The sequence below is a fragment of the Aethalodelphis obliquidens genome, unplaced genomic scaffold (genome assembly GCF_003676395.1).
Source record: "Aethalodelphis obliquidens isolate GAN/ISIS:26980383/991018 unplaced genomic scaffold, ASM367639v1 scaffold39, whole genome shotgun sequence".
NCBI classification, from domain to species: Eukaryota; Metazoa; Chordata; class Mammalia; order Artiodactyla; family Delphinidae; genus Aethalodelphis; species Aethalodelphis obliquidens.
The window spans coordinates 12149199-12174867 of NW_020837983.1; the positions used below are offsets into that span (position 1 = coordinate 12149199).

The 25669-nt window shown below is 36.9% G+C and overlaps 1 protein-coding gene across 8 annotated transcripts in view; it reads right to left on the minus strand.

Annotated features, from left to right (window-relative positions):
• Nucleotides 1-6960: 6960 nt before the first annotated feature.
• The window catches only part of UBR5 (ubiquitin protein ligase E3 component n-recognin 5), a 142082-nt gene continuing 123373 nt past the window's right edge, over nucleotides 6961-25669 (minus strand). For 6 of the 8 annotated variants that reach the window (XM_027131549.1, XM_027131552.1, XM_027131551.1 and 3 more), the window contains exons 48-59: nucleotides 23739-23982; nucleotides 22187-22298; nucleotides 21397-21541; nucleotides 20256-20386; nucleotides 18582-18642; nucleotides 16346-16521; nucleotides 16062-16146; nucleotides 14288-14443; nucleotides 13817-13930; nucleotides 12260-12404; nucleotides 10802-10887; nucleotides 6961-7593 (exon numbers count right to left, since the gene is read on the minus strand). In XM_027131549.1, coding sequence (XP_026987350.1) covers nucleotides 7381-7593; nucleotides 10802-10887; nucleotides 12260-12404; nucleotides 13817-13930; nucleotides 14288-14443; nucleotides 16062-16146; nucleotides 16346-16521; nucleotides 18582-18642; nucleotides 20256-20386; nucleotides 21397-21541; nucleotides 22187-22298; nucleotides 23739-23982 — 1668 coding nt within the window. In that variant the 3' untranslated portion in view covers nucleotides 6961-7380. The remainder of the gene's footprint in view (nucleotides 7594-10801; nucleotides 10888-12259; nucleotides 12405-13816; nucleotides 13931-14287; nucleotides 14444-16061; nucleotides 16147-16345; nucleotides 16522-18581; nucleotides 18643-20255; nucleotides 20387-21396; nucleotides 21542-22186; nucleotides 22299-23738; nucleotides 23983-25669) is intronic. The other 2 variants (XM_027131550.1, XM_027131554.1) reach the window with 2 other exon arrangements.

Sequence of the window (25669 nt, forward strand, 5' to 3'; positions counted from 1 at the left end):
AATCTTGCTCTCAAAGTCCACCTCCTCAATTTGGGGTGATTCGTTGTCTATTCATGTATTCCACAGATGCAGGGTACATCAAGTTGATTGTGGAGCTTTAATCCACTACTTCTGAGGCTGCTGGGAGAGATTCCCCTTTCACTTCTTTGTTCTCACAGCTCCCAGGGGCTCAGCTTTGGATTTGGTCCCGCCTCTGCGTGTAGGTCGATGGAGGGCGTCTGTTTTTCACTGAGACAGGACAGGGTTAAAGGAGCCGCTGATTCGGGGGCTCTGGCTCACTCAGGCCGGGGAGAGGGAGGGGCGCGGAGTGCGGGTCGAGCCTGCGGCGGCAGAGGCCGGCATGACGTTGCACCAGCCTTAGGCCTGCCTTGCGTTCTCCCGGGGAAGTTATCCCTGGATCCCGGGAACCTGGCAGTGGCGGGCAGCACAGGCTTCCCGGAAGAGGGGTGTGGAGAGTGACCTGTGCTCACACACAGGCCCCTTGGTCGTGGCAGCAGCAGCCTTAGCGTCTCCCGCCCGTCTCTGGGGTCCACGCTATTAGCCGCGGCTCGCGCCCGTCTCTGGAGTTCCTTTAAGCAGCGCTCTTAATCCCCTCTCCTCGCACACCAGGAAACAAAGAGGGAAGAAAAATTCTCTTGCCTCTTCGGCAGGTCCAGACTTTTCCCTGGACTCCCTCCCGGCTAGCCGTGGTGCATAACCCCTTCAGGCTGTGTTTACCCCGTAAACCCCAGTCCTCTCCCTGCCTCTGATCAAAGCCCAAGCCTCAGCTCGCAGCCCCGCCCGCCCCCCGAGTGAGCAGACAAGCCTCTCGGGCTGGTGAGTGCGGGTCGGCACCAATCCTCTGTGCGGCAATCTCCCCGCTTTGCCCTCCGCACCCTGCTGCTGTGTTCTCCTCCGCGGCGTGGAAGCTCCCCTCTCCGCCACCCGCAGTCTCCGCCCGCAAAGGGGCTTCCCAGTGTGTGGAAACCTTTCCTCCTTCACAGCTCCCTCCCACTGGTGCCGGTCCCGTCCCTATTCCCTTGTCTCTGTTCTTTCTTTTTTCCTTTTGCCCTACCCAGGTACGTGGGGAGTTTCTTGCCTTTTTGGAGGTGTGAGGTTATCTGCCATTATTCAGTAGGTGTTCTGTGGGAGTTGTTCCACGTGTAGATGCATTTCTGGTGTATCTGTGGGGAGGAAGGTGATCTCCGCGTCTTAACTCTTCCGCCATCTTCCCCTCCTAGATAATTTATTGATTCATAAATTATATTTGAGCCAGGCACCATTCTAAGCACTGGGTTTAAAAGAAGTAAACAAGGATAGTTTCTGATGGTCTCTGCTCTTGAGGTCACTGGAGAAGTTAGACAACAAGCGAGTGAACTAGTTTCACATAATGCATGGACCAAGAATGGTGGGAATTACACCTGTGCCTCTGAGCTTTAAAGGTAAAGTCATAGCTGTAGGAAAGCAATGGCTAGGAGTTCTTTGTTATTCTCATGAGCTTTCAGAAGTCTAAGGCATTGTGGTAGCGGAAAAGTGCAGAATGACAAAAATTGTATGAAAATCTTGGTTCTCCTCTTTCACTTTCCCAAATCACTTAAACCTTCAGCTGCTGTACCTTGAAATATCAGTAAGTTTTTGCCTCCCTTATTTAATGTTCCAAGGTAGTTCTGCTAAAATTTTATTTAAAAATTAATAGAATCTGTTTTACAATCTTTAAGATGCTTCCAGAAAGTTCATATGATAAGAAAACTTACATACCTATCCAAGACAAGCTTTTCTCTATCTTGCTTTACTACCTCACTAATTGTAAATAATACAGTAGTTCCTTATCTATTAGAAGCCTTTAAGGAATAAATTATTTCTTTCATTCAACACATATATGAGTGCTTACTTTGTTCCAGGCCCTGTATTTCAGGTTACAGAATTTCATTTGACATCCTAAACCTTACCAACTTTGTATCTTTTAAAACAAAATGCATGCTTCTCTGCCTTTTTCCAGTGTATACAGACATTTTTAGTGAAATGAATAGTCATCCTGAGCTGAAGTATTGATAAATGTTAGTCTTGGGTGCTGTTTTTGAATTGGATGGGTCTCCTGCCATGTCATCTGTGTAGCAGATACATTGTTTGCAGTATTCAGATTTTCAGACCTGGTACTACCAAATGTTTCTACATTAAATGGCTCCATTCTACTTTTTGAATGTTTGCTAGCTTCCTTGATCCTAATTTGCCATTTCTAATCTGTCGTGAAGCAGAAACCCAATGATCAAACATTCTAGGAATCAAAGCCTCTGCTTTCATTATTGTACTTAGATTTTGGTGCCTGTTTTTTGACACAGCCGTTAGCACTATTTTTACTCACTCTTCCCCACCCCAATCCATTTCTTGGTAATTGAGAGGATTCTTATGGTTTTTAGGTGGGCAGAATTCTTAATGAAACATAACACAAATTTAGGTATTTGTTATTTAAAGGTACTAAATAAATGTGTAAAAAATGATCACATAAGCCTTCCATTTCTATAAGCAGTAAACTGTACCTTATGATTTCATTACACAATCCGAAAATTTTTACCTGAGAGCTTGACACTTTGTTTACAAAGTTACTTTCCTAGGGCTAATTCGTAATACTCAAATGTAATCAGAACTATGCCATAATTTTGCAATAGACAGTGCATTTAATCTTCATAAGTAGTCAAATTTCATCTTCCCCTTGAAGAAAGCATTTCAAACAGAAATACACAGCCTGCTCTTTTTCCCGAAGAGTTCCTGCATGTACCTACATGCACTACGTAAAAATGCAAACTGTTGATTCAAAGAATCCAGTTCAGCAACTAGAAATAATCAAAAATACATTCTGAAAGAGATTCAGAAAATTATTTTACCCATGAAAGACATTTACTATTTTAGAGAAAGCAGCTCGTTTCAACTCATGAGAAAACTTGCAAACAAGAAATTCGTTTTTCATTATGTATGGTGCTTTTCATTTTTTAAGACTTAAAAGTAGGTACCATGGTTGATTTTAGAAAATTCACAGATCTTCAGAGTTCTTATTATCCTCAGGGGAAGTTACTAAAAGACAAAAGTTTTTCTTAGAAATCTTTAGCAAAAAATATATGAATCACTCTGCCTTTTCATAATCAGCCAGACTCTCATTGGAGTATTTCATTATTCTATGACTGATATTGTGATTTATAATAAGCAGTACATATTTGGTCTTTATTCCCTGTTTCTGGTGCAGAGCTCCCGAAACCCTCAGAATTTTCTAAGTGATAAGAACAATGTTGCTTTTGTTATGTTAATGAGGTGACTTTTGGACCACTCATAAGGATGGGGGCTGGTTGCCAGGGGAACCAACCTTGACTGGGTTGGAACTTTCAGTCCCACCCCCACCTCTATGCAGGGAGAGGGACTGGAGGTTGAATCAATCACCAGTGGTCAATGATTTAGTCAATCATACCTGTGAAATGAGGCCTCCATAAAAACCCAGATAGGCAGGGTTCAGAGAGCTTCAGCGTTGGTGAACACATGGAGATGTAGGGAGAGGACATGGAAGCTCCACACCCTTTCCCCATGCTTTGCCCAGTGTTTATCTTCCATCTGGCTGTTCCTAAGTTACATCCTTTTATAATAAACCAGTGACCTAATAAGTAAAATGTTCGAGTTCTGTGAGCCGCTTCAGCAAATTAATCAAACCCAAGGAGAGTCATGGGAACCTCTGATTTATATAGCCAGTCAGAAGTATAGTTAACAACTTGGGCTTGCAATTGGCTTTTTTTTTTTTTTTTTTTTTTTTGCGGTACGCGGGCCTCTCACTGTTGTGGCCTCTCCCATTGCGGAGCACAGGCTCCAGATGCGCAGGCCCAGCGGCCATGGCTCACGGGCCCAACCGCTCCATGGCATGTGGGATCTTCCCGGACCGGGGCACGAACCTGTGTCCCCTGCATCGGCAGGCGGACTCTCAACCACTGCGCCACCAGGGAAGCCCTGCAATTGGCTCTTAAGTGGAGGGCGGGTCTTGTGGGACTGAGCCCTTTACCTGTGGAATCTGATGCTATCTCCAGGTAGATAGTGTCAGAATTGAGTTGAACTGTGCATTGCTTGGTGGTATGGGGGAACCTCCCTCCATACACACACACCTACGTACTGGAATTGGGTGCTCAGGACCTTTAATAACCAACTCAATTATAATCGTATCTTCCACAAAATAGTGTAGCCCAATGTTCAGAAATGCAAGCTCCAGGATGCCTGGAGACATCTCACTTCAGCACGTACCAGCTGTGTAACCTTGAGCAAAAGTTTTAATGTGTCGAGTTTCCTATCTGTGAGGATGGTAATAGTGCCTATCTCAGGATAAAATGAAATACAGTAAAGCACTTAACAAACTGCCTAACACATAGTAAATACTCAATAAAATTAAGAGAAACTTCATGTTTGCAGTGGTAACAATCCAGTAATTTTTTTTGAATCTCAGGAGGTAACATAAGATTCTTTGCTTATATTTAATCCAAGGTATTTTGAAATGAGTAAACACGTCACATTTAAAATACATTTCTACATTAATCAAACGATGTTTAGAGAAGAATTAATCTCTATGTTCATACCTACCTACTTAGGTTAATGTAAACATTGAAAATATTTTCAATCACTACCCAGGCACAGGAGGAAGAACCTAATCCAGGAGTACATGATTAACAGAATTACCTTTCCATAGGTTTTAAGAAGGAAAGGTTTGGCTCTGGGGCGTTTACCAAGAGGGGGCTTTATATTCATGAAAAAAAGGAATGCTCTTTGGGAAGTGTTTCAGAAATCACCTGGGATGCTGTTAAGAATAAAGATTTCTGTTCTCTACTTATGAGTTACTGAATCAGAATGTGATTGAGAGGATGAGCAAAGCTTAGGAATCTCTATTAACAAGCACAAGAGAATCACATTCAGAAGCATAAGAACTACTGCCTCAAGGGAAGATCTCAGCTTGAGTTTAGACCTAGATAATGCTGACTACCTCTAAACACACAAAAATAATATATTTAGGAGAGAAATCGTATCTTCAGGGGCAAGTACTAAATAGTGAAATTATGCTATTTAAAAATCCTCTCAAGTATGCCCCAGGAAGCCATTTATACTGGGTAGTCTTGATATTCAGATAATTCAGGGGAAAGAAATAAAAGTAGCAAAACTTTGAAAACCTTCAGTAAAGTTCATTCTTGGTCTTCTATTCCTAAATTTGTTTTCAAGTCCATTAGATTTAATCACTAAACAAGACCAAAAGAGAACTTTATTTTACATGACTTTATTTTACATTTAGAACCATTTTATGCTTTACTTAAAAAAAAAAAAAAACCTCTGCTTTTAATATTTCTAAAAGCATTTTAACCAAAATTTTGATTTAGGAAGACTTTAAGACATTGTGCATTATTTTAAATACTTTCATTCTTTCAATAACTATTAAAAATAAGTTCACAATTAGGGTTTCAAATGTCCTAATCATATCTAGTTTGTTTTCATTTAATATTTTATCAATTCCGTCATGTGCATACAGTTTTTCTCTTTCAGACACATCGATGAAAATCAGCTCTTACTCTAATTACTATTTCATTTATTCAGAAATAGCATTTAGACATAAAAACCAATGTCTCATTTTGTAAAGTAACCGTTGGTTAATTTACACATCTCATACATCTTATGTTGTGTATGTTTTAAGTAATATAATGAATTTTACTACTGTCACTTTAGTTTTTAATATTTATTGTGTCAGCAGGGCTGAAAATATCACATGGTTCAGTCTTCTGAAGGAAGTTTTATATATATATATATATATATATATATATAAAACATATATAACATATATGTGTGTGTGTGTGTATATATATATATATATATATATATATATATATATATAAAATAAAGCATAGTGCCTTTGAATGTGAAAAACATCCCAAAGGCCAGGAGTCCTATAAAGGAAATGAAAGGTAGGAAAGACTCTAGAGAATTTCTCTCCTCATTTTCAATATGTAAAGTGACTGGTTTAAGTCACTTTACTGAAGACATGGTGAAGAAAACAGTGTTCCTTATTATGCCATTGAATAAAGCTACTAAAACCACAAGAATTCAGAGATAATGGTCCTAAGCTACATAATTAATAGGTCATCAAAAAGAACCTCTCACTTAGTTATCAAATATAAGTGAAGTAACTTCCTATGCCAAGTAAGGCTCACTTTACTTCTTCCCCCATTTGTAAAAAGAAAAAGTGGCCTGGCCAGTGCCATTCAGGATTCTCTGCTAACTGTAAAATGTGGACTGATTTTCTTCTGTTTCTTATAGTCCATGTGTACATTCAGTTCTTTAAATCAAAATTTTTATGCACATAACCGTGTCGGTATATTGCCCTTAGTTTAAAAATGTACAACTACATAAATAAAAACTGTTTCTTCAGTATTACTTGACATTTCTTCTGTAATTTCTTTATTTAAAAAAGTAAATGTAACAAGATACTTAAAAAAGGCTAGATACAAAAGTAGTTACGCTGCTCACGAACATTTAAAATTTTCCAAAATTTATCTTCAATAATCATGATCTTATAAAACATTTTACAGTTATCAGAAAGTGCCCAGGCTGAGTTTACATAACTGAAATGCCTTAGTACAAATGTCTAGTTAGAACTGAAGTGCAGTACACCTGACTTGACTGCTCATTGAAATAGGGATACAAAGGAAAAAGTTGATTGTGATAAAGTATTGTGCATTGGCCCCCATCATATGTACAAAAAAGTGCCCTCACTCAAATGAACAAATTACATGCAAAATATTAGTGATATCATTTAATATCCTAGAGCTCAATGCAGTCAAACTGCAATAAAAGTGGTTTTTATAGGTAAAAGTGATTCATCTCTAAGATCTGAATGTTCAGAACTTTTTTTTTTACAAGTTCCATATACAGGATACACAGTTGCAGCCAACCACAAACTAAACACCATAAAAAAAGTTAAAATGAAAACACAGAACATACTTAATTTTTTATTTTGAAATTCCCTATTCCCGCTATACAAGAACCTTTGCTGAAACACTTTCCACAAAGGCAGCAGTGAATTTTCAGAACATTTTACATTTTTTCCCCTCAGCAAAAAGATAAATCACAGTGTAAATTATGTTGTTCTGCTGTCATCTTTGGCTGGGGTTAGACCCAGAAGTCGCTGACTAGCAAACCATTACAGTGAAATATTGCTAGTGCTCCTCAGGCCTTTAAGCTACAAACTCAGCAAGGAATGTTTGTTTGCATTTAATCTCTTTAAGGTACCACCACAGGGTGTGACAGCATTAACTTTCATAAACTTTTATAGACAAATGGAAAAAAATCTACAAAATAAGCTAGTAATATTACACAGCAGTACACACTTTTTATATGCTACACAAAACCAAAATTCTTGGTCTTAATGGCGAGTAACAATTTCTGTTTGAGAATCTGTTTAGAGGAATAGAGTGGGACATAAAGTCGAGAAATGCAAGTATTTGCAGTAGGAAGATGTTGGTCATCTGGTGGTCTTATTGTGATGGAGGGCATAGGCTGAAATCCTTCTTCACTGGCTGGTAATGATGGACTTGATGTCCAAAAGTAAACCTAAACAGGAGTATAATAATTACAAGTTTGGCTTTTAAAAGATTAACATTCAACCCTTAACTCTGGCAATATATACATAGAGCCCCATTCTTGTGTTAAAACCTACGAAGGGGTATTATTTTGAACTGGGTTTTAAATTTATTTCTTGTATAAAAAAGGAAAGGTTCAGGGCTTCCCTAGTGGCGCAGTGGTTGAGAGTCTGCCTGCCGATGCAGGGGACACGGGTTTGTGCCCTGGTCCGGGAAGATCCCACATGCCGCAGAGCGGCTCGGCCCGTGAGCCATGGCCGCTGAGCCTGCGCGTCCGGAGCTTGTGCTCCGTAACAGGAGAGGCCACAACAGTGAGAGGCCTGCGTACCGCAAAAAAAAAAAAAAAAAAAAAAAAGGAAAGGTTCAGGGTCAGAAGAGAAAAAAATGTCAGGTATGTAGAAAAGTGACTATGTTTCATTGCCTCAGTTTCTCATCTGTAACATGAGGCTATTGGACTAAATGCTCTCTAAGGGCCTTTCCAGTTGCTAAGTTCCACAGAGTATCCCTTAGTGAGAATAAGGTACAAGGTCTCCAAAAAAGGTTCAAGATTCACAGAGGTTATCGAAGTTATTTTTTATTTTATCTACTAGCAAAACAACCCAGGGGCTTCCCTGGTGGCACAGTGGTTGAGAGTCCGTCTGCCGATGCAGGGGACATGGGTTCGTGCCCCGGTCCGGGAAGATCCCACATGCCGCGGAGCAGCTGGGCCCGTGAGCCATGGCCGCTGAGCCTGTGCATCCGGAGCCTGTGCTCCACCACGGGAGAGGCCACAGCAGTAAGAGGCCCACATACCGCAAAATAAACCCCAGTATTTTCAGTGGTCCATTGTGATACATAATAATTTTATAATAGTAATTAAGTGTTCGACAGCATCTACTGTACATCAAAATCCATGCAATAAGCCATGTTAACATATCTGGGGTTTTTTTTAGATTTTTTTTTTTGGTGGGGGATGGGGACCATTTTTAAAGTCTTTATTGAATTCGTTACAATATTGCTTCTGCTTTATGTTTTGATTTTTTGGCCCCGAGGTATGTGGGATCTTAGCTCCCCGACCAGGGATCGAATCCGCACCCCGCACACTGGAAGGCAAAATCTTAACCACTGGACTGCCAGGGAAGTCCCAACATTGAGTTTTAAAATGCATCTAATTTGTGTAATATACCATAAATTACTTTTTCTTTAAATATGATAACCAAAGATATACTTTCCTGAAATATTTTCATTAATACATACCATTCCTCTCTTAAGGTAAAGCTTTTAAAATCTTGCATTTATAGTGTACAACTAAACAGACAAAATATATTCATTATCCCAGAATGACTAGGAAACCTAAACTATTTCCTGAAACATAGTTTTGTGAGAAATCTCATCTAGAATTCTACAGAAGGAGGCAGGAAAAAAAACCTCTGTGTCAGGGTCTCCAAAATCTTCAAAGAACTATAAAAGAGCTGGAAGGTACTGTAGAGGTAAAGCTGGCCCAATCTACTCATTTTACAGGTAAAAAACAAACTTAAAGTGTTTCTCCAAGGATAAATATGATTAACCAGACAGATGACTACATCGCTGGACCTCCAAGAAGTTAGAGGAAGAGAAATAAATACCAGAGGACTTCTCAGAACTTTTACTAGTGACCTGTGACTCTCCAAGAGGGAAATAAACTATGTAGTCTTACCCCACAATCCTGGGACTAATAATTCAAGGGAAAACAGTTTAGGAAACGCTGTTATATTCTGTCCTTGAGACACATAAGGAAAAACCCAACAATATGTGAAGGATAACCTCCCAAAAGGGGAAGGGGAAGAGGAGGAGGTAAAAGACACCTTGGTATAACAGGAGTTTAAAGAGTAAAGCTCACAAATTAAAGCTACTGCTAAGACATTTTGAGGCCCCTACAGAGGGAAATTCTCTCTCATAAAAGACTGAATAGTTAACAGCTTTCTCTTGCAGTAGAAGGCAGAAATGCAGTGAGACTTAACTTGACCGACTGCACTGAGGATGTATTGGTTTTGCTCTGAATCCAAAGATTGACTCAAGAACCCTAATTACATTATCAGGTACTCCTAAAGCCAACAGGGACATAATATATGGTATTAGCATTAGTAGGGACTTTGGGGTTGGTCCACAAGATCGGGAAAGTCAAAGTACATGGAATTATATGGAATCAACCTAGGGAGCAACCTAGGAAACTACCATATGGCTAAGCCAAGAACAAAACCCAGCTGACAGCTAGGACTGCTGGACAACCTGTCTTGCTATAGTGGAGAAATACTGGAAGGCTCTTGGGGCCATGTCAAGATGAAGGAATGCTAAATGCACGACCCCTTCCCCACAAAAAAAAATCAATAAGTTACTGCCTGAATTACAGGTAAATTGGAAACAGCAAGTTTTGTGCTTTCATGCACAAGTAACTTATTTCTCCCTCTCAAATGAAACTGGGGGATATATCTAGAAATTGGATCATTTTTATACATTCCATAAGAGGTCTGGTTTAGAATATTGAGAACTAAGGCTGCATCAACAGGGGAAATGTCACAGGGAACTATGAGGAATATGAATAGAAAGGATCTCATGAGATTTTCTGGGTAAGGAATGTCCCTCAATTTCTACAGGAAAGTCTAGACTGCCTTTCAAGGTTAATGGACAGGTTGACTTGGATATACTCAAGGTTGGACATAGGTTCCACAGACTTGACAGACTTTTCAATATAATCAAAGTTTATATCATCTAATTTATGATTCTAAGTAATAAGATTAAAATCAGATATGTAGTACTCATAATTAAGCTATTCTATTCATAGTATACAGAGCAATTAAGATACTATTCAAAAATTTTGCAAAGATTTGCTGCTAGGCAAAAAGATTAAGGATGTACAAAAGAGGCTGCTAGCATATATAAGCACTATAGGGGAAAAAACATGTCTCAACAATAAGCTAGTATTATCTTCTGGGACTAAGGATGGCATTTTAATAGCTAAGATGTATTTCACTCTGCTTACAGTTTTACTCATACTTCTGTTCTAGAGTAGAGAAACAAAACTGCCTTTTATTTGACCTTCAATAATTTTCTTAGCCAAAATTAAAATGACCAACCATTACAAATTGAAAACAAAACGCCGTCATACATAGTATTTAAGGTTTTTACATTTTCTTCTACAAATCTTGTGAAACTTAACTTACAAGATCTTGTCGTTCTGTCATGCTCATCTTCTCTACAATTGACCAGAACCAACGCTTGAACTGCAAGAGCTTCTCAGCATTTTCTCCTACAAATGAATATAAATTCAATAAATATACTATATCAGTTGTAAAGCAATTATACTCCAATAAAGATGTTAAAAATATATACTATATCAGTTGTATTTTTAGAATATTACTTCTTATAAAAGTAGGTATAAAATTAAAATGGGGGGGCACTAACCCTAACCGAGGAAGTTAGGACCACTTACATAATGTGAAACCTCTAGAGTTCATTAATCAATCCTAAAGACCAAGACGACCAAGACAAGAAAAATGAACCACCAGCCTCAAAAATCACATGACTTTAATTCCACCTGTAAGTCATGAGTTTTCTTATGATCTTAAACCAGTGCTTCTCAAAGTTTAATGAGTTCACAAATCCCTTGGATCGAGATCTTTTTAAAATGCAGACTCTCATTCACTAGGTATGGGAGAAGAAAGGGGAAAGGAACCAGAGATTCTGCATTTCTAAAAAGCTTCCAGATGATGCTGATGCTGCTGATCTCAGGATCATACTTGGAGTGTCTTTAGGTATTTTTTTCCCGCTTCTAGGTTTCTGGTTTGTAAATAAGCCAAGTTCTTATCTCCCAAGTATTGAAAATTATATTAATAAGTGGCACAAAAACTACTACACAATGATCTATATGTTGCCAAGCATGAGGGAAAAACAAGAAAATTTATCCAAATTTAACTTACTATAATTTGGCTGAAGCTGTTTGCAAAGTATGAAAAATAAAGGGGAAAAAACTGGTATCTTCATGTATGCAATAATCTTGGACTAGAGTTATAATAGTCCTCTCAGGAATTTCTTGGAGCCTCCAGTGTTTTATTGTGTAGTCACAGCTAAAAAGTCTACTCCTAGAATATGGGACTTGAAAAGGAAGGGTTGCAACAAATCAAGCACTAAAGATGAATGTTACTCTAGGATTATCACTACCTCTTGTTATTCTTTCTAGATTCTCCATGTGTTTGTGTGCTCTTATGTCTTTCTAAGTGTGCTTTGGATCCGGTTCTACAAAGCAAACATCATGTAGTCAAATTCTTTAATTAGAGTTTAAGGAACATGAATAGGGAAAGGCCAATAGAACTGTCACATGGATTATTTTTTCTTAATTATTAATAGTATATAAAAGTCCTTTTCACACAGTTGCTCACCAGGAATTTTTACTTGTATCATACTAAACCATGCATTTGTTAAAACCTAGAAAAATTAAACAATAAAAGAATTAAGAATGACCTAATGCTATCATAGTTCAAACATATCTTAAAATATATATAAAAACACCTGAGTGATACAGCATTTCCTAAGCCCCTATAAATATGTAAGAACCAGAAACTCAGAAAACTGACCAATCTATGTAGTTTATTCCTTAAATAAACATTAAAAAAATTTCATACCTGATTCATCATTGAAAGAGGTGAAACTGATCAGCATTTGCACATTAACTTCACCACAGCCATTTACCAAAAGCCTAAAATCTTCTGCTGTTAAGTCTTCTAATGAATTTTTTGGAAGCACATCCAGTAGACCTTTCCTCATTGCCTAGAGGATTTCAAAAATAACCTGTTTATTACTATCAGTACTTTATTTTCTACATAGCATTTATTATTGTTAAAGTCCAACATCTAATTTTAGCAGCCTAAGAGTACTAAATAATTCTAAATAATACTAAAAAATTAAGTTCTATATTTTGAGTTTCTTATTAACAGATTCAAAAGAGTGGCAGAGGGAAAAAAGGGCTACAGGTTCAAAAGTGAAGGAGTACTGTTACATATCAGGAGTTAACAAAAATAATTTTTTAAATTATGTTAATAGCAAACAGGCTAGTCATTAAGAATAGCTTCAATCTGTCAAATGTGCTATCCTGTCAACATCCTAGGAAGAGTATGATAATGACAAAAACAAACATCCCTGACACAAACCCAAAATCTAGAAGCGTACTGAGAAATTACCATGTGCCAAGAACTGTTCTAAGCACCTTACATATGTTAATTCATTTAATCCTATCCTCATTTTGCAGAGGAGGGAACCAAGGCACAAAATAGTTAAGTAGTTTGCTAATGTCATACAGCTAGAGGGGGCTGCAGCCATGATTTGAACCCTGACAGTATGATTCCAGAGCCCACACAATTATTCCCAGCACAGGGATCAGAAACACTTCATAAACATTCTTCAATAGGAGAAAGAGCAGGCCTGATGTTGCTCTTTAATAGAGCCTGATTGGAGGAATGGTCCTTGGTTTTTAGAATTTTCCTTACATTACTAACTGATGTGGCTATTTTGAATGCCTGGGACAATAAACCCTGCTGTACCAGCTTGCCTAGATTATTTGTGCAATGAAGGTGATTTATGATGAACATGTGTTTTTCCTCTGGGGGTCTGAACTGCTTACAGGACTGGCCTCCAATAAAAACCATGGGCACTGTGACTCTTAAGCAGGCTTCCCTAAACACAAACACTGCACATGCATTGCTGTAATTCACTGCTGGAGGAAGACGTATGTTCTTTGTGACAACTCATGCCCCCAGAGAGAGAACTTTGGAGCCTGTATCTGGATTCCTCCAGACTCTGTCTGATGTACTTTTTTCCCCTTGTGAGAGTCCTTTTGCTATAATAAACCATACCGATGAGTACAACTGCCTCCAAGTCCTAGGAGTCCTTCTAGTGAGTCACCAGAGGTATGGGTGGTTGCAGGACCCCCAAAACAGTAGTCATTTCAGTCCCACAAAGCATCCTTATCAAATCTACTTTCGGATGATTACATGGTTTTTCCAAGTAGTTTTATCCAAAAGAAAGGTCTGGATTCATGTGTAATTTACATTTTATGTAAATTCATTTTGGTTTAAAATTTTTGACCTTTTATAAGCAAGCTGAATACACTGTGAGCTAGTTTAAAACACAGAAGACACACATAGCCTCATCAGATCAAGTAACATTTTCCAGAAAACACTTACATGTAATGGCTGTTCCGCAACTACCAACATTCTGTGCTCAGCATACTTCCGCACATACTCATACACGTTCTGAGGAGTGACTGGTATATTTACACCATTAGGAATAAGTTCCACCTGTGAAAAATTTAGTGCCGTTTAAAAGCAATTTTGTCAAAGCAGTAATAAGTTAACAGTTCATAAAACAATTTCCTAAAAATTTAAAATCTAAAGACAATTCTGTATCTGACAAGTATCTAAGGGATGCAAACATCTAGGCCTAAGTAACTATAAACTCTTCGACTTCTCAGTCTGTCTCACTAACTCTCCATCCATTCATCTCTTTCTCTCCATCTCCTACTGTGTCTTTTCTCTGTGTGTGTGTGTGTGTCTCTTTCTTGGTCCCTATTTATCTAAATTGTTTTTCTATATGTCAAGCACAACAGACTAACCAAATTCTCCTGCCAGAATCAGAAAACCACACATTTGCTTTACCTGTCCTCCACCCTCTTCTTTACACAGGTCAATTGCAAATGCCAAATCCATCGCTGAGAAAACAGCATCAGCATCTGAACTCTGAGAAGCAAGTATTAGTTGCCGCAAACTCTCATACATCACAGGGTCAAAAAAAGCAAAATCATGCCAATTGACCTAAGAAAGTAATCATATGAAAATCAATTATGAAAGAAACATCTTAACTGAATTCATTAGTAAGCTGAAAGCTATGATAAAGAATTTTATCTAATTTGAAGATTATTCTTTATCAGCTTATCTTCCACTAAATATAACTGATCTAAAGAGGTAAAATTTTAATAAGTCTTTGGCTCTGATAAACACATTTAATTTTCAAAGCATGAAAAATATGCATTTTAAAAAAATTTAAAACCAGGAGTATACTAGTTTTTAAGTTGTAAAGTAATTTATTTGTAGAAACCAGCACTAATTATTGCAAAGTGATTATGCCGAGCAACTTGGTCCTAAGCTAAATACACATCCTGTTTAGCCTTGACAATAATCATAAAATACAGATTATTAATTCCAGATGATAAATCTGATGTCAGAAGACTCCAGTAACTTGCTGAAGGTCACATCATTGGGTTAAACTTGAGTCTATTTGATTCCTTAATCTTTTCCATAGACCTTGTTAAAGGCTCAACATTTCTATGTTGCTGAGCTTTAAGTCCAGTTCTTTCTCTGCACAAGAACATTTTAGCTGGAACACTTTAAGAAGTCAATAGAGTCAGAGTTTAAAAAGAAAAAAAAAGAAGAGGAAAAAATATGTATCATAGTATGATATGCTGTAATAATAGAAAATAATATTCACCAATGGGTTTGAGTAAAGAAAATTATTAACAGACCACAGCTTTAACAATGCTAATCATATCCGATGTGTGTTGTGCATCACTAGAAGAGACTGTAAAATATTTTGTTGTTTTGTGATTATAATTAGTATTATGCATTAATTTAAGGGATGTCGTTTCTCTCCCCCAACCCCCTGTCGTAAAGGAATGTACCAGCTGTCAAACTATCAAAACACATAAAGAAAATAACCTAATTCTGTCACCCAGAGATAATTATCAAGCATACTATGCTATATTTTCTTACATCCTTTTGTCCCTCTAGCCACCTACATCTTGTGTATATTTTTGAAACTGGGAATGCTCGTTTCAATACAATACTACTTCTATTGCCACTACTTGCTAGAACTTACTGAGCACTATGTGCCAGGCACTATACTGTTTTCTTTACCATTTTATTTATTTATTTATTTATTTATTTATTTATTTTTTGCAGTACGCAGGCCTCTCACCGCTGCGGCCTCTCCCGTTGCGGAGCACAGGCTCCGGACCCGCAGGCTCAGCGGCCATGGCTCACGGGCCCAGCCGCTCCACGGCATGTGGGATCTTCCCGGATCGGGGCACGAACCCGTATCCCCTGCATCGGCAGGCAGAGTCTCAACCACTGCGCCACCAGGGAAGCCCTCTTTACCATTTTATAAATGGGGAAATATGCCATAAATGTCAAGAGATTTGTCTGCAACAGGATCCAGGTCTGTCAAACCCTCCAAACCCACCTGTGTGTCACCCATTCTTCTATGCGCTCTCCTCCATGTATTCAGATATTCCCCATGCCATTAAATGTTTGAAAATGATTTATAATGGCTATAATGCTTTAAAATTTAACACTAATTTAATGCTATATGTATAATTATTTTATGAAACAAATTTTTTGCAATGTAAAAGCAGTTAGGTTCATTAAAATCACTTACTTTCCTACCAAGCAACACTTTAATCACATGTCTATTCAATGTGATAGGACATAGTTCATTCTGTAACAGACACAGTCCAAGAATCCTAAAAATAAAAAACAAGCAAATAGTATTTAAATTCAAAAATAACTCTAGAACACATAACGCCCCACACATACATAATATACATAAAATATGTTGAGAAATTTTTAAAGTAGAACATATACACATTTTACAAACTAATATATTTTAGAAAGTCTCATAAACTGAAATTTAAAAAAAATTCAAATACAAGATTATTTTACCTGCCAATGTTTCTGAAACAATTCAACCTTGCTTCTGTGTTTTTGCCAGGCCTTGGAGTGTAAAATCCTCTTTTTCCAGGTTGGTAAAATAAAGGGGCATTGTCATCACCATCATCTGTGTCATCTAAATCCATATCTACTACACTTCGACTAGAACCATGACGCTTTCGGTTTTCCTAATGATAGAGTATCAGAGATTAAGCCCCAAGATTGATTTTATTTATTTGTTTGTTTATATTTTAGTATACGTGTCTACAAGAAAAGGATTATTTTTTATTAAAAAATGCCATTACAACTCTCTTTAAAATTAACAATAATAATAATCCAGATACCCCCTCCAAAAAAAATAACAGTAATATTTTTGACATTACCCAAGATTGATTTTTAACAGCAAAACATATGAACTGGTTCTCTAAATTACTTAAATGTAAAGTGTGATAGGTAAAGCCACATTCATATTTAAATGTAAATAAACTTTAACTCATTCTTTCAGAATTGTGATATACAAAGCTTGTGCCTGTTAACTTCTCTATCCATTTAAGTAAAACTATTTAATGAAAATCTGGTAGCTTCTTTCACCTTGATTCCTTAAATATATTTTCCTTGGATACAGAATTCTGGATCAACAATTCTAAAAGCACTTTAAGGATGATGCTCTCTGTTGTCTTCTGGCCTTCACAGTTTCTGATAAGAAATCCACTGCCTTTCAAATCACTGTTTAGCTATATGTAAGGCACTATTCTTTGCTTCCTTATTAGTTTTACAGCAGCTTGATTATGTATCTAGACACAGTTTTCTTTCAGTTTATCCTTTTTAGGGTTCACTGACCTCCGTGAATCTATAAATCTATGTCTTGCATCAAATTTAGGAAGTTTTCAGCTATTATTTCTTCAAATATTTTCCTGTAACAATCTCGTTCTCCTCTTCTGGGTACTCCAGTGACATGCATGTTTGATATGGTCCAATAGGTCTCTGAAAACTGTTGTTTGTTTGACATCTTTTCTCCTTCTATTCTTCAGAAGGGATAATTTCTATCTATCTTCAAACTGACTGATGAATTTTCCTCTGTCATCTTTGTTCTGCTATTGACCTATTCAGTGAATTTTTTCTTTCATACATTGTACTTTCTAAAATTTTCCCTTGGTTCTCTAGTTTCTATTTCTGAACCTCTACCTTTCCATTCATTTGTGTTTATTTACCTTTATCTCACAGAACATGAGATAATGTCTTTGATAATTCAAACAAGTGGGTCATCTCAAGGCTAGCATCTATTGGTTCTTTTCCCAGGAGAATTAGTGAGTCTCTGTTGGTTCTTTGTATGTTGAATAATTCTGGAGTGTATCCTGGACATTTTGAATACTAAGTTGTAAAACTCTGGGTCTTGTTAAAATGACATGGAGAATGTTGATGTTTTTTGGCTTTGGTAGGCAATAACCTGGTTATGTTCAGCTTGGAAGTGTCATCTTCTGTGTGCAGTGGTTCCATTACCAATTAAGTTTTCAAAGCCTTTTAATTATACTATTGGGTCTGCCCCGCATATGCACCATATGGGATAGTCTGGGACTTGGACAGTGATTTATACTATAGTTTATTTCTTAAAGCATGTACTACCTTCCAGTTAAGACGGAGTAATGGGGACGAGTTTTACTCTCCTGCCTGAAACAACGCTTCAAAATAACAGTTTTTCAAATTTTGACTTCCCTCCTATCGGTGTGCTGTTGTTTACTTTTCAGAATCCTCAAGCAGTTCCTTTTTGTATTTTGTCCAGAGTCTTTAGTTGTAGTGCGTGAAAGAGATAAGATTATATCTTGGCTGGCACTGAAATTCTCAGGTAGCTTACAAATTGAAATGCATCATGCACTTTAAAAAAGCCTTCTTACTGCTATACCATATGTCACATTTTCTCTGGATCTCTGCTGCTTACTGGAGGAAGGAGACCTAGGAATCCACAGGACTGCTCTCCTTCTCTGATATTAATTAATGACATCTCTAATTTAAGCTTAATTCAGCCTGTGCTCAAGTGGAGGCAGCCAGTGAGTGGGGTTACACTGAACCCTAACTCAACCAGTCTTGATTCTGTATATGACACCTTTATACTAATCTTTGCTTTTTCCTCTACTGTAATCAAGCATTTTACTTACAAAGACATAGTTTCTTTGTAAATATGCTTTCCTCTCCCTTCTGTAATTTAAATTCCAAGTGCTTATTATTAGCACATGTACAAAACATCCCTTACCTGTACCTTTTCTGAGGAGTCTAATAACCCAAGATCCAGGATACTATCAGCTCCATTTTCCCTAAAAACAAACAAACAACTTTCACATTTCAGATAAATGGAATTCTAGAATTTAGTATAGAGAAAACCATACACATTTAAATTTATAAGAATATATAAATACATTTAAGTTTTGAAGTAAAAAAATATCTAGGACACTTACTAGTCTTAATGCAGTTCTAGGAACAAAAATGTCAATAATATACACAAAAACACAGGATGCTACATGTATGATGCAAGACAATGAACTAAAGGCTACCTGATTTAAGACAAAATAAATGCAGTCTTCATAGGGGAACTGAAACTTGAGCTCAGGGGAAGCATTGTAAAAGAACAGAAAAATGTTCAGAAAGCAACCACAATAGGAATCAAATGCTCTAGGGTATTTAATTATTCTAGAATACTAATAAATCCACTGTTCAATCCATAAAGCCAGGTGAAAGCAGTCAATATTATATTCTTTTTTTTTTGCGGTATGTGGGCCTCTCACTGCTGTGGGCCCTCCCACCGTGGAGCACAGGCCCTGGACGTGCAGGCCCAGCAGCCACAGCTCATGAGCCCAGCCGCTCCACAGCATGTGGGATCCTCCCAGACCAGGGCACGAACCCGTGTCCCCTGCATTGGCAGGCGGACTCTCAACCACTGCGCCACCAGGGAAGCCCAATATTATATTCTTGCATTCAATAGAAAATACTTCTAAATTAGCAACCCTTACATATATTTACAAATATCTTTTTTATCAAAAACACACATTATTTGCAACTTTTTCTATAATGGGCTAAGCTATATCAGTGTGTTGATACTTCCAGAAACAGGGAAGAGGAATAAAGACATAGTACATGAAAGTCAAGAGAAGAAAAATAGTAGTAACAGCAAAGAAAATAAACTTCTAGCAATAGTCTTTGGCTTGGACCATTCAAAGGCTCTGAGACAGGTAAATAGCTGGAATAGGTAAGTGGCTATTTAGTTTCAGGGCTTAGCCTACCCACTTATCCATCTCTAGGACTATATCTAATCTAAGTTCCTCATTCAATATCATGACTAGGAGAAAAATAAACAGACATTTTCATCTAAAATAACACTTCAAAGCCTTAAACTGGATATTAGAGTAGCCCCAGTAGGGCACAGATTGGCATATCTTCCTGTCACTTTTACCTGTCACCTGGGGAAAGGAAGGATAAGTAATTTAACTGTTAGATATTTTTAAGTTTCATATTAAAACAAATATACTACACAATAGAAAGCAAAAATTTGCATGATTTTTAAGATAAATCAGGAGGTCTAAAAGAAATTTCATGTTTATTGCAAGGACTCAGGGATTACACCCAATTCCTTGAGGTATTTGGCCTCTGCCATTAGGGGTATTCACATGGAGAATGAGATGTACTTCTTTATAAGTTAGTTTCTAAATAAGGTTCGTAAAAAATCTTCAGAACCTAAATGACTGCTAAAATTCTGCCCTTCTAATACATGTGAAAGTCAGCTGTCTCACTCATGGATTTTAAGCCATCTCTTAAAAAGCCATTTAAAGTCTTGTACTATTTAGTATAAATTTTAAGATATGGTGACACCCACATCCTAAAAATAAAGTAGCTGATGTTTAAACTAAAATGTCTTCCCAATTGTATACATTACCGTCCATGTGCAATAATGAGTTCCATGGCTTCATCCACTCTTGCTCTCAGAGAATCTTCACTTGCTAGAAGAAGCAGCAGCTGAGCTGGGGATAATTCCAACAGCATGCCAGTGATTTTACTTGCAAATGCCTGTACATGACAAACAAATGTTATTTGCCTCTACTCTCTGAAACCTCTTGTCTAAATCAGCAATCTTTTATCAGAAAAAAGAAAAAGAAGAAGAAAATGTAAGAAACTTGGGTAACAAATAGGAAAAAAAAAATTCTGAACCAGTAACAGATTTTATTAAATTGGAAGCTTAATTATAGAAAACTTTGGTAGGGAATTAAATAGTCTATGCACTAGCAGTCTTATTAAAGCTAGTTTAATATTGGGTGACAAGCCTTTTTTAAAGGTTTTTGATACCCATGAGTAAACATAAAAATACTCAATTTTCATTTTTTTCCCTTCCTCATCAGAGACCTGGAAACATTTTTTTCATTTAGTGTAGCAAAAAAGAGGGAGGTAAGAAGTGAAGGAGGGAGAAGGAGAAAGAAAAAGATGCCTATATTTAAGGCTAAGGATTCACTGAAATATAATTGGTTGACTGTTTTACTATTCTTTTGCTATAACATGTACATATAGTTATGTATAAAGACAAAAAAACACAACTAGGTTATGTTTCATATTCCATGAAAGAAACCTCTGACAGAATATTCAAAATAAAATCTTCCTGTCATACGTATCCAGAGTAACGTACATATAGCGGATTCACTTCATTGTACAGCAGAAACTAACACAACACCGTAAAGCAATTTTACTCCAAAAAAAAAAAAAAAAAGTAAAGTACACTATTTGCAATGTGTTCTAGCTGCAAAGTAACAATAATTTGTACAAATAAGGGTACAAATAAATACAATGAACAGATAATTCCTTAGCACACAAGGAAATTACTAGGTAGAATGCCAACCTGGCATAGGTAGTAAAAACATCAAGCTATATACAATTACTCTCCAGTAAGTCCTGCTTCTTTCCCTCCCTAAGCTTCCTTTTTATTGCAGTCCTCAACCACATGGCTTTCCAGTAGCTGGCAACTTTTCTTAACTGAAAACCAAAAAGGGCACAGCCAGTTAAGAGGTAGCTAAGTACACCATACATACTGGTTGCATTGCTTGTACACGGGGATAAAGTCTCTCCCCGAGCGCCTGACGATGTGCAGGCAGAGGATCAGGATCATCACTAGGATTTCCTTCAGAGGCTGGTCTGAAGGGCCTAGTGTCGATGGAAAGCTGTCTTCTAAAATCCCTGAAAGATGAACAAAGCTATTATGACTTCATTCCCTTGTCTGCAAAATGAAAATATCAGTGCAACTAGTAACAAAGTTGGAAAACCAAAGCATACAGTTAGCTCCAGTTATGGTACTAGGGTGGAAGAATGCCTAAAGAATGATGGTGGGGAAATAAAGATTATCTAGATTTTGGCACTCGAAAATCCATAAATCTGCAATGCATAGGTTAATTTGATTCTAAGGGAACAGGACCTTAAAATACCAGAAATCAAAAGTCCACCCAGATTTACTGGAAATTTTAGTCAGAAGTAAAATGCTACCCATCCTAACACATGAAAAATTAGAGGTTTAAATAACACAATTGCCACAATTAAAATTTTAAAACGAATTTAGGAAAGCATGATATGAAGTTAATAAAAATTTCAAAAAATTAGGAACTTGAGTGGGATAAATAAAAAGCCAATATAATTTCAACTGCCTCTGGGTTTTTAAAGCAGAATATTTTAATAACAGTTGGTTAGACTTTTTTAGTTACAATACATATATCCAATTATTAAAACTTTCATTTTTCTAAAAGTCCATAATTGAGACTCTTATTTACAGGCCTACCTCCAATTCATCCAAAAAGATGGTACTCAATAAAAGACACAAAATCATCTCACCTATCCCGATCTCTCCGAGAACCTGCTCGCAAGCCACTACTCCTCCTCATCTCCCTTTCTCTCTCTCTTTCCCGATCCCTCTCTCCTCTGTTTCTTAATCTCTGCATTAAACCTGGAAAAAAATATGAAATACACTTTGTTTAGATGAATGTAAATGCAGCTACTTTAAATGTTAAAGTCAATGTGAGGACACGAGACAAACATTAATAATAAGAACATGACAACTGTACATCATCTTCCTTATCATCTGTGTAAGTGCCTTTCTCTCACTCTCCGTATGGTTTTGAGGGTTGGGGGTGATTCTGTAGAATGAACCTGGTAGGTAATAAATGTTCACTCGGTATTTGTTTAATGAATTTATCCCCTTGTCATGTCAAAGCTGTAAAATAATATGTAGCAACTGGGGCTATGTTAGTTCCACCATAAATAATGCTGAGATTTCTTACATATTTGAATATCTTCTCTGTTCTTAGTTTTTGGCATTAAAGGCATTATAGCCACCCAGCTATTATTATTCTTAAAACCTTAAGCATAAACCAGGGTATGGTTTCCTAAAGAGTAAGCAGAAAAGTTATTTCTGAAACATCATGACTTCCCAGGTTTCCTCATTCACACTTGACAATTTCTTTTTATTATAGGACTATAGAAATTCAAATGGTGAAACTAATGATGAAAGGCTGAGGTACTCTCCCCATCTTTTCATCCTCAATTCTTTCCAGAGCTCATTCAGCTTTTTTCCAGACCTCAGTCAGCTTTTATGGTGCCAGTTTACAGAACCCCAGTAAGATACAGCTACAGCCTAGGTAAAACACAGGATTTTGTCAGTAACTCCTTCTCCCTCAATTACTACATCCATCCACCTACAAGACTGATGATCTTCTGCCCCTACCTTACATGAACCCCCAGTTTCAACCTTTTGTAGTTTTCACACATTTTTAATATGCTAATTGTAATCCTGAAAATTAGGTAAGAATCCTAACCCCAAAGTGCTGATCCCTCAAGGAGGCAAAGCTTACACCAGGATGTTAATACAGAAAACCTTCTTACCAAAAAATAAAGTCTTGCTAAATTAAACAGTGAAGTTGGTGACACAGCCAACTTACATTTGGTTGCAAGCTCCATCTCATTGGAGACTGGAGCGACTCTGCAAATTATACTTTGAAAAGCACTGTTCTAGACAATAGCATTTTCTTCTAAGTATCTCTACTTATTAAATACAGGGATTGGGGGAATCCTGCAGTTTGCTCTTTGAATTTTTATATTACCATAGATCTTAAACCTCCCACTCCCCAGACATTATAATTTGAGACGAAAAAAAATAGTACAATCACAACCATTTATGGAAATAAGTGTGGCAGTAAAAGAGCAAACTGGTAAATTGTCAATTATAGTAGTTTAAACAAGATTAAATCATTAATCTAGAATAAAATGGTATAAAAGTGTAAATATACATTAACATTTTCCCACTGTAAACATATATAACCGTGATTATCATTGTTTCCATTAAACAAGGAAAGAATTTGTATGTGCTTGTTACCTGTAGAGTACTTACTTGTATGAGTGCCTTTGTTGGCATTTTGGATACAATCTAGATTTGGCAGTTTTTCATTGGACAAAAATGCTTGTGCAATGGCTGTATAAAAACTTCGTGCTACACCACTGCCCTCTCCTGGTTCATCCTTAAATGTAACTTTCACCCTATGTACAGCCATAGGTGTAGTAGCACATCTTCGACCAAAGTGATTGTTAAGTTGCCTCATGGTCTGCTGAATAAGAAGATCTCGATCCCGATCAACCTATTAAAACACAACAAAAAGTAGTAAATTCAGTGTTGGAAACCACCTTGAAATTTTTCTATGTAAAATCTGAAGATCTAATTTTAGCTTTTCCTTGACAGCTGAAATAGCTACGAAGTATTTGGGTTCTCAAAAGCTTATATTCCAAATAACACTCTAAATCATACAAGAATATCTATCTTACATTAAATCAGGAAAATGGAATTTAACTCAATTATAACATTTTCTTAAAAGGTCTACGAATTTGGTAATATAGCAGGATAAACTGCAAGTAGATCAAAGTGTAATTTTTTTTTTTTTAATAGTGAATCCTAGCAAAAAAAATCATAGGATATTCCTTTGGTGGCAGAATACCATAGCAAAGTAAAAGAAAAATGACAAACGGGGAAAAACATTTGCACCTTCTATTACCGACAAAGATTCATGCGTAGTGTATATATACACCTAGCGTTTCTAAAAAAATTGAGGAAAAAACACTTTAATAGAAAAAATGGGCAAGAAATATCAACAAACAGTTCCCAGAAAAAGAAGCAGCCATAATATATGAAATATATGAAACAAAGTTTAACTTTGCTCATAAGAGAAATACAAATTTAAACTATATTGCCTATCAGATTGGCAAAAATCTAAAAATTTGACAACAAACTGCTGGCAAGACTTTGGAAAATCAGGCCTTCTTGTGTTCATGTTGAAAGTGCAAATATATACAGACATTATGTAGAGGTATTTGCCAATATCTGACGAAATTACATATACACATGCCCTTTGACCCACGTCTATCTATCTATCTCAAAGACACGCTAGCCAAATAGAGAAACACACATAAGGCTATTATTCATCACATCTCTATTTGTAACAGCAAAAGACTGGAAACAAACTCAAATGTCTATCAATAGGAAACCGGATGAAAAAAATTGATACAGCCATAAAATGTGGTGCTAACACTAGGTAGCTGGAAAAAAAGAAGGCAGAACATCTCTCTCTATATATAGCCATGGCTTTCTCTCTAGGATATACTGTTAACTGGGAAAAGCAAGATAGAGTAAAATGTATAATAGCATGTTCAGGGTGGGAGTGGGGGAGAGAGATGCGTAATGAATACACACAGGATTATATATTTTTTGAAAGGTGGGAGGGAAGTAAACTAAAAACAAGAACAAAAAAAAAACCAAAAACCCGAAAGGGGGCAGGGGGAATACAAAGTAAAAGAGACAGAAATGGAAATTAGATTTCTCTGAATACAACCTTCTTCTATAGAGTTGACCTTGCAACTGTAGATATTTTACATTAACTATGAAACATAACAAAGTCAAAAAAAGGAGAGAGCAATCCCTAAAAAGTGAAAGCAAAATGAACTGAAAGGCCCTAATTGTGTGGAGATGAGATGGTAGGTAGCAAAACCACACAAAAGGAATTATTTCAAGTGACTTTAAACAATGTAGTTTGACTGTACATCTCCAATTGGATATGCTCTAAGAACAAAAACTACAAATAAATCTTGGGCTATTTTCAATAATCATTTTGTTGGTAGTGGTGTTGATGCTATGATTCTAAGACTATTGTATGCATGCTGTGGGATAAAAGCAAATGAGTAATTTTATCAGTGTTGCTGGGAAGCTGGATATTATTCAGTTCAGAAGAAAGGAAGTAAAGACTAAAAGGTGAAAATAAAACAAACTTGTGGTCC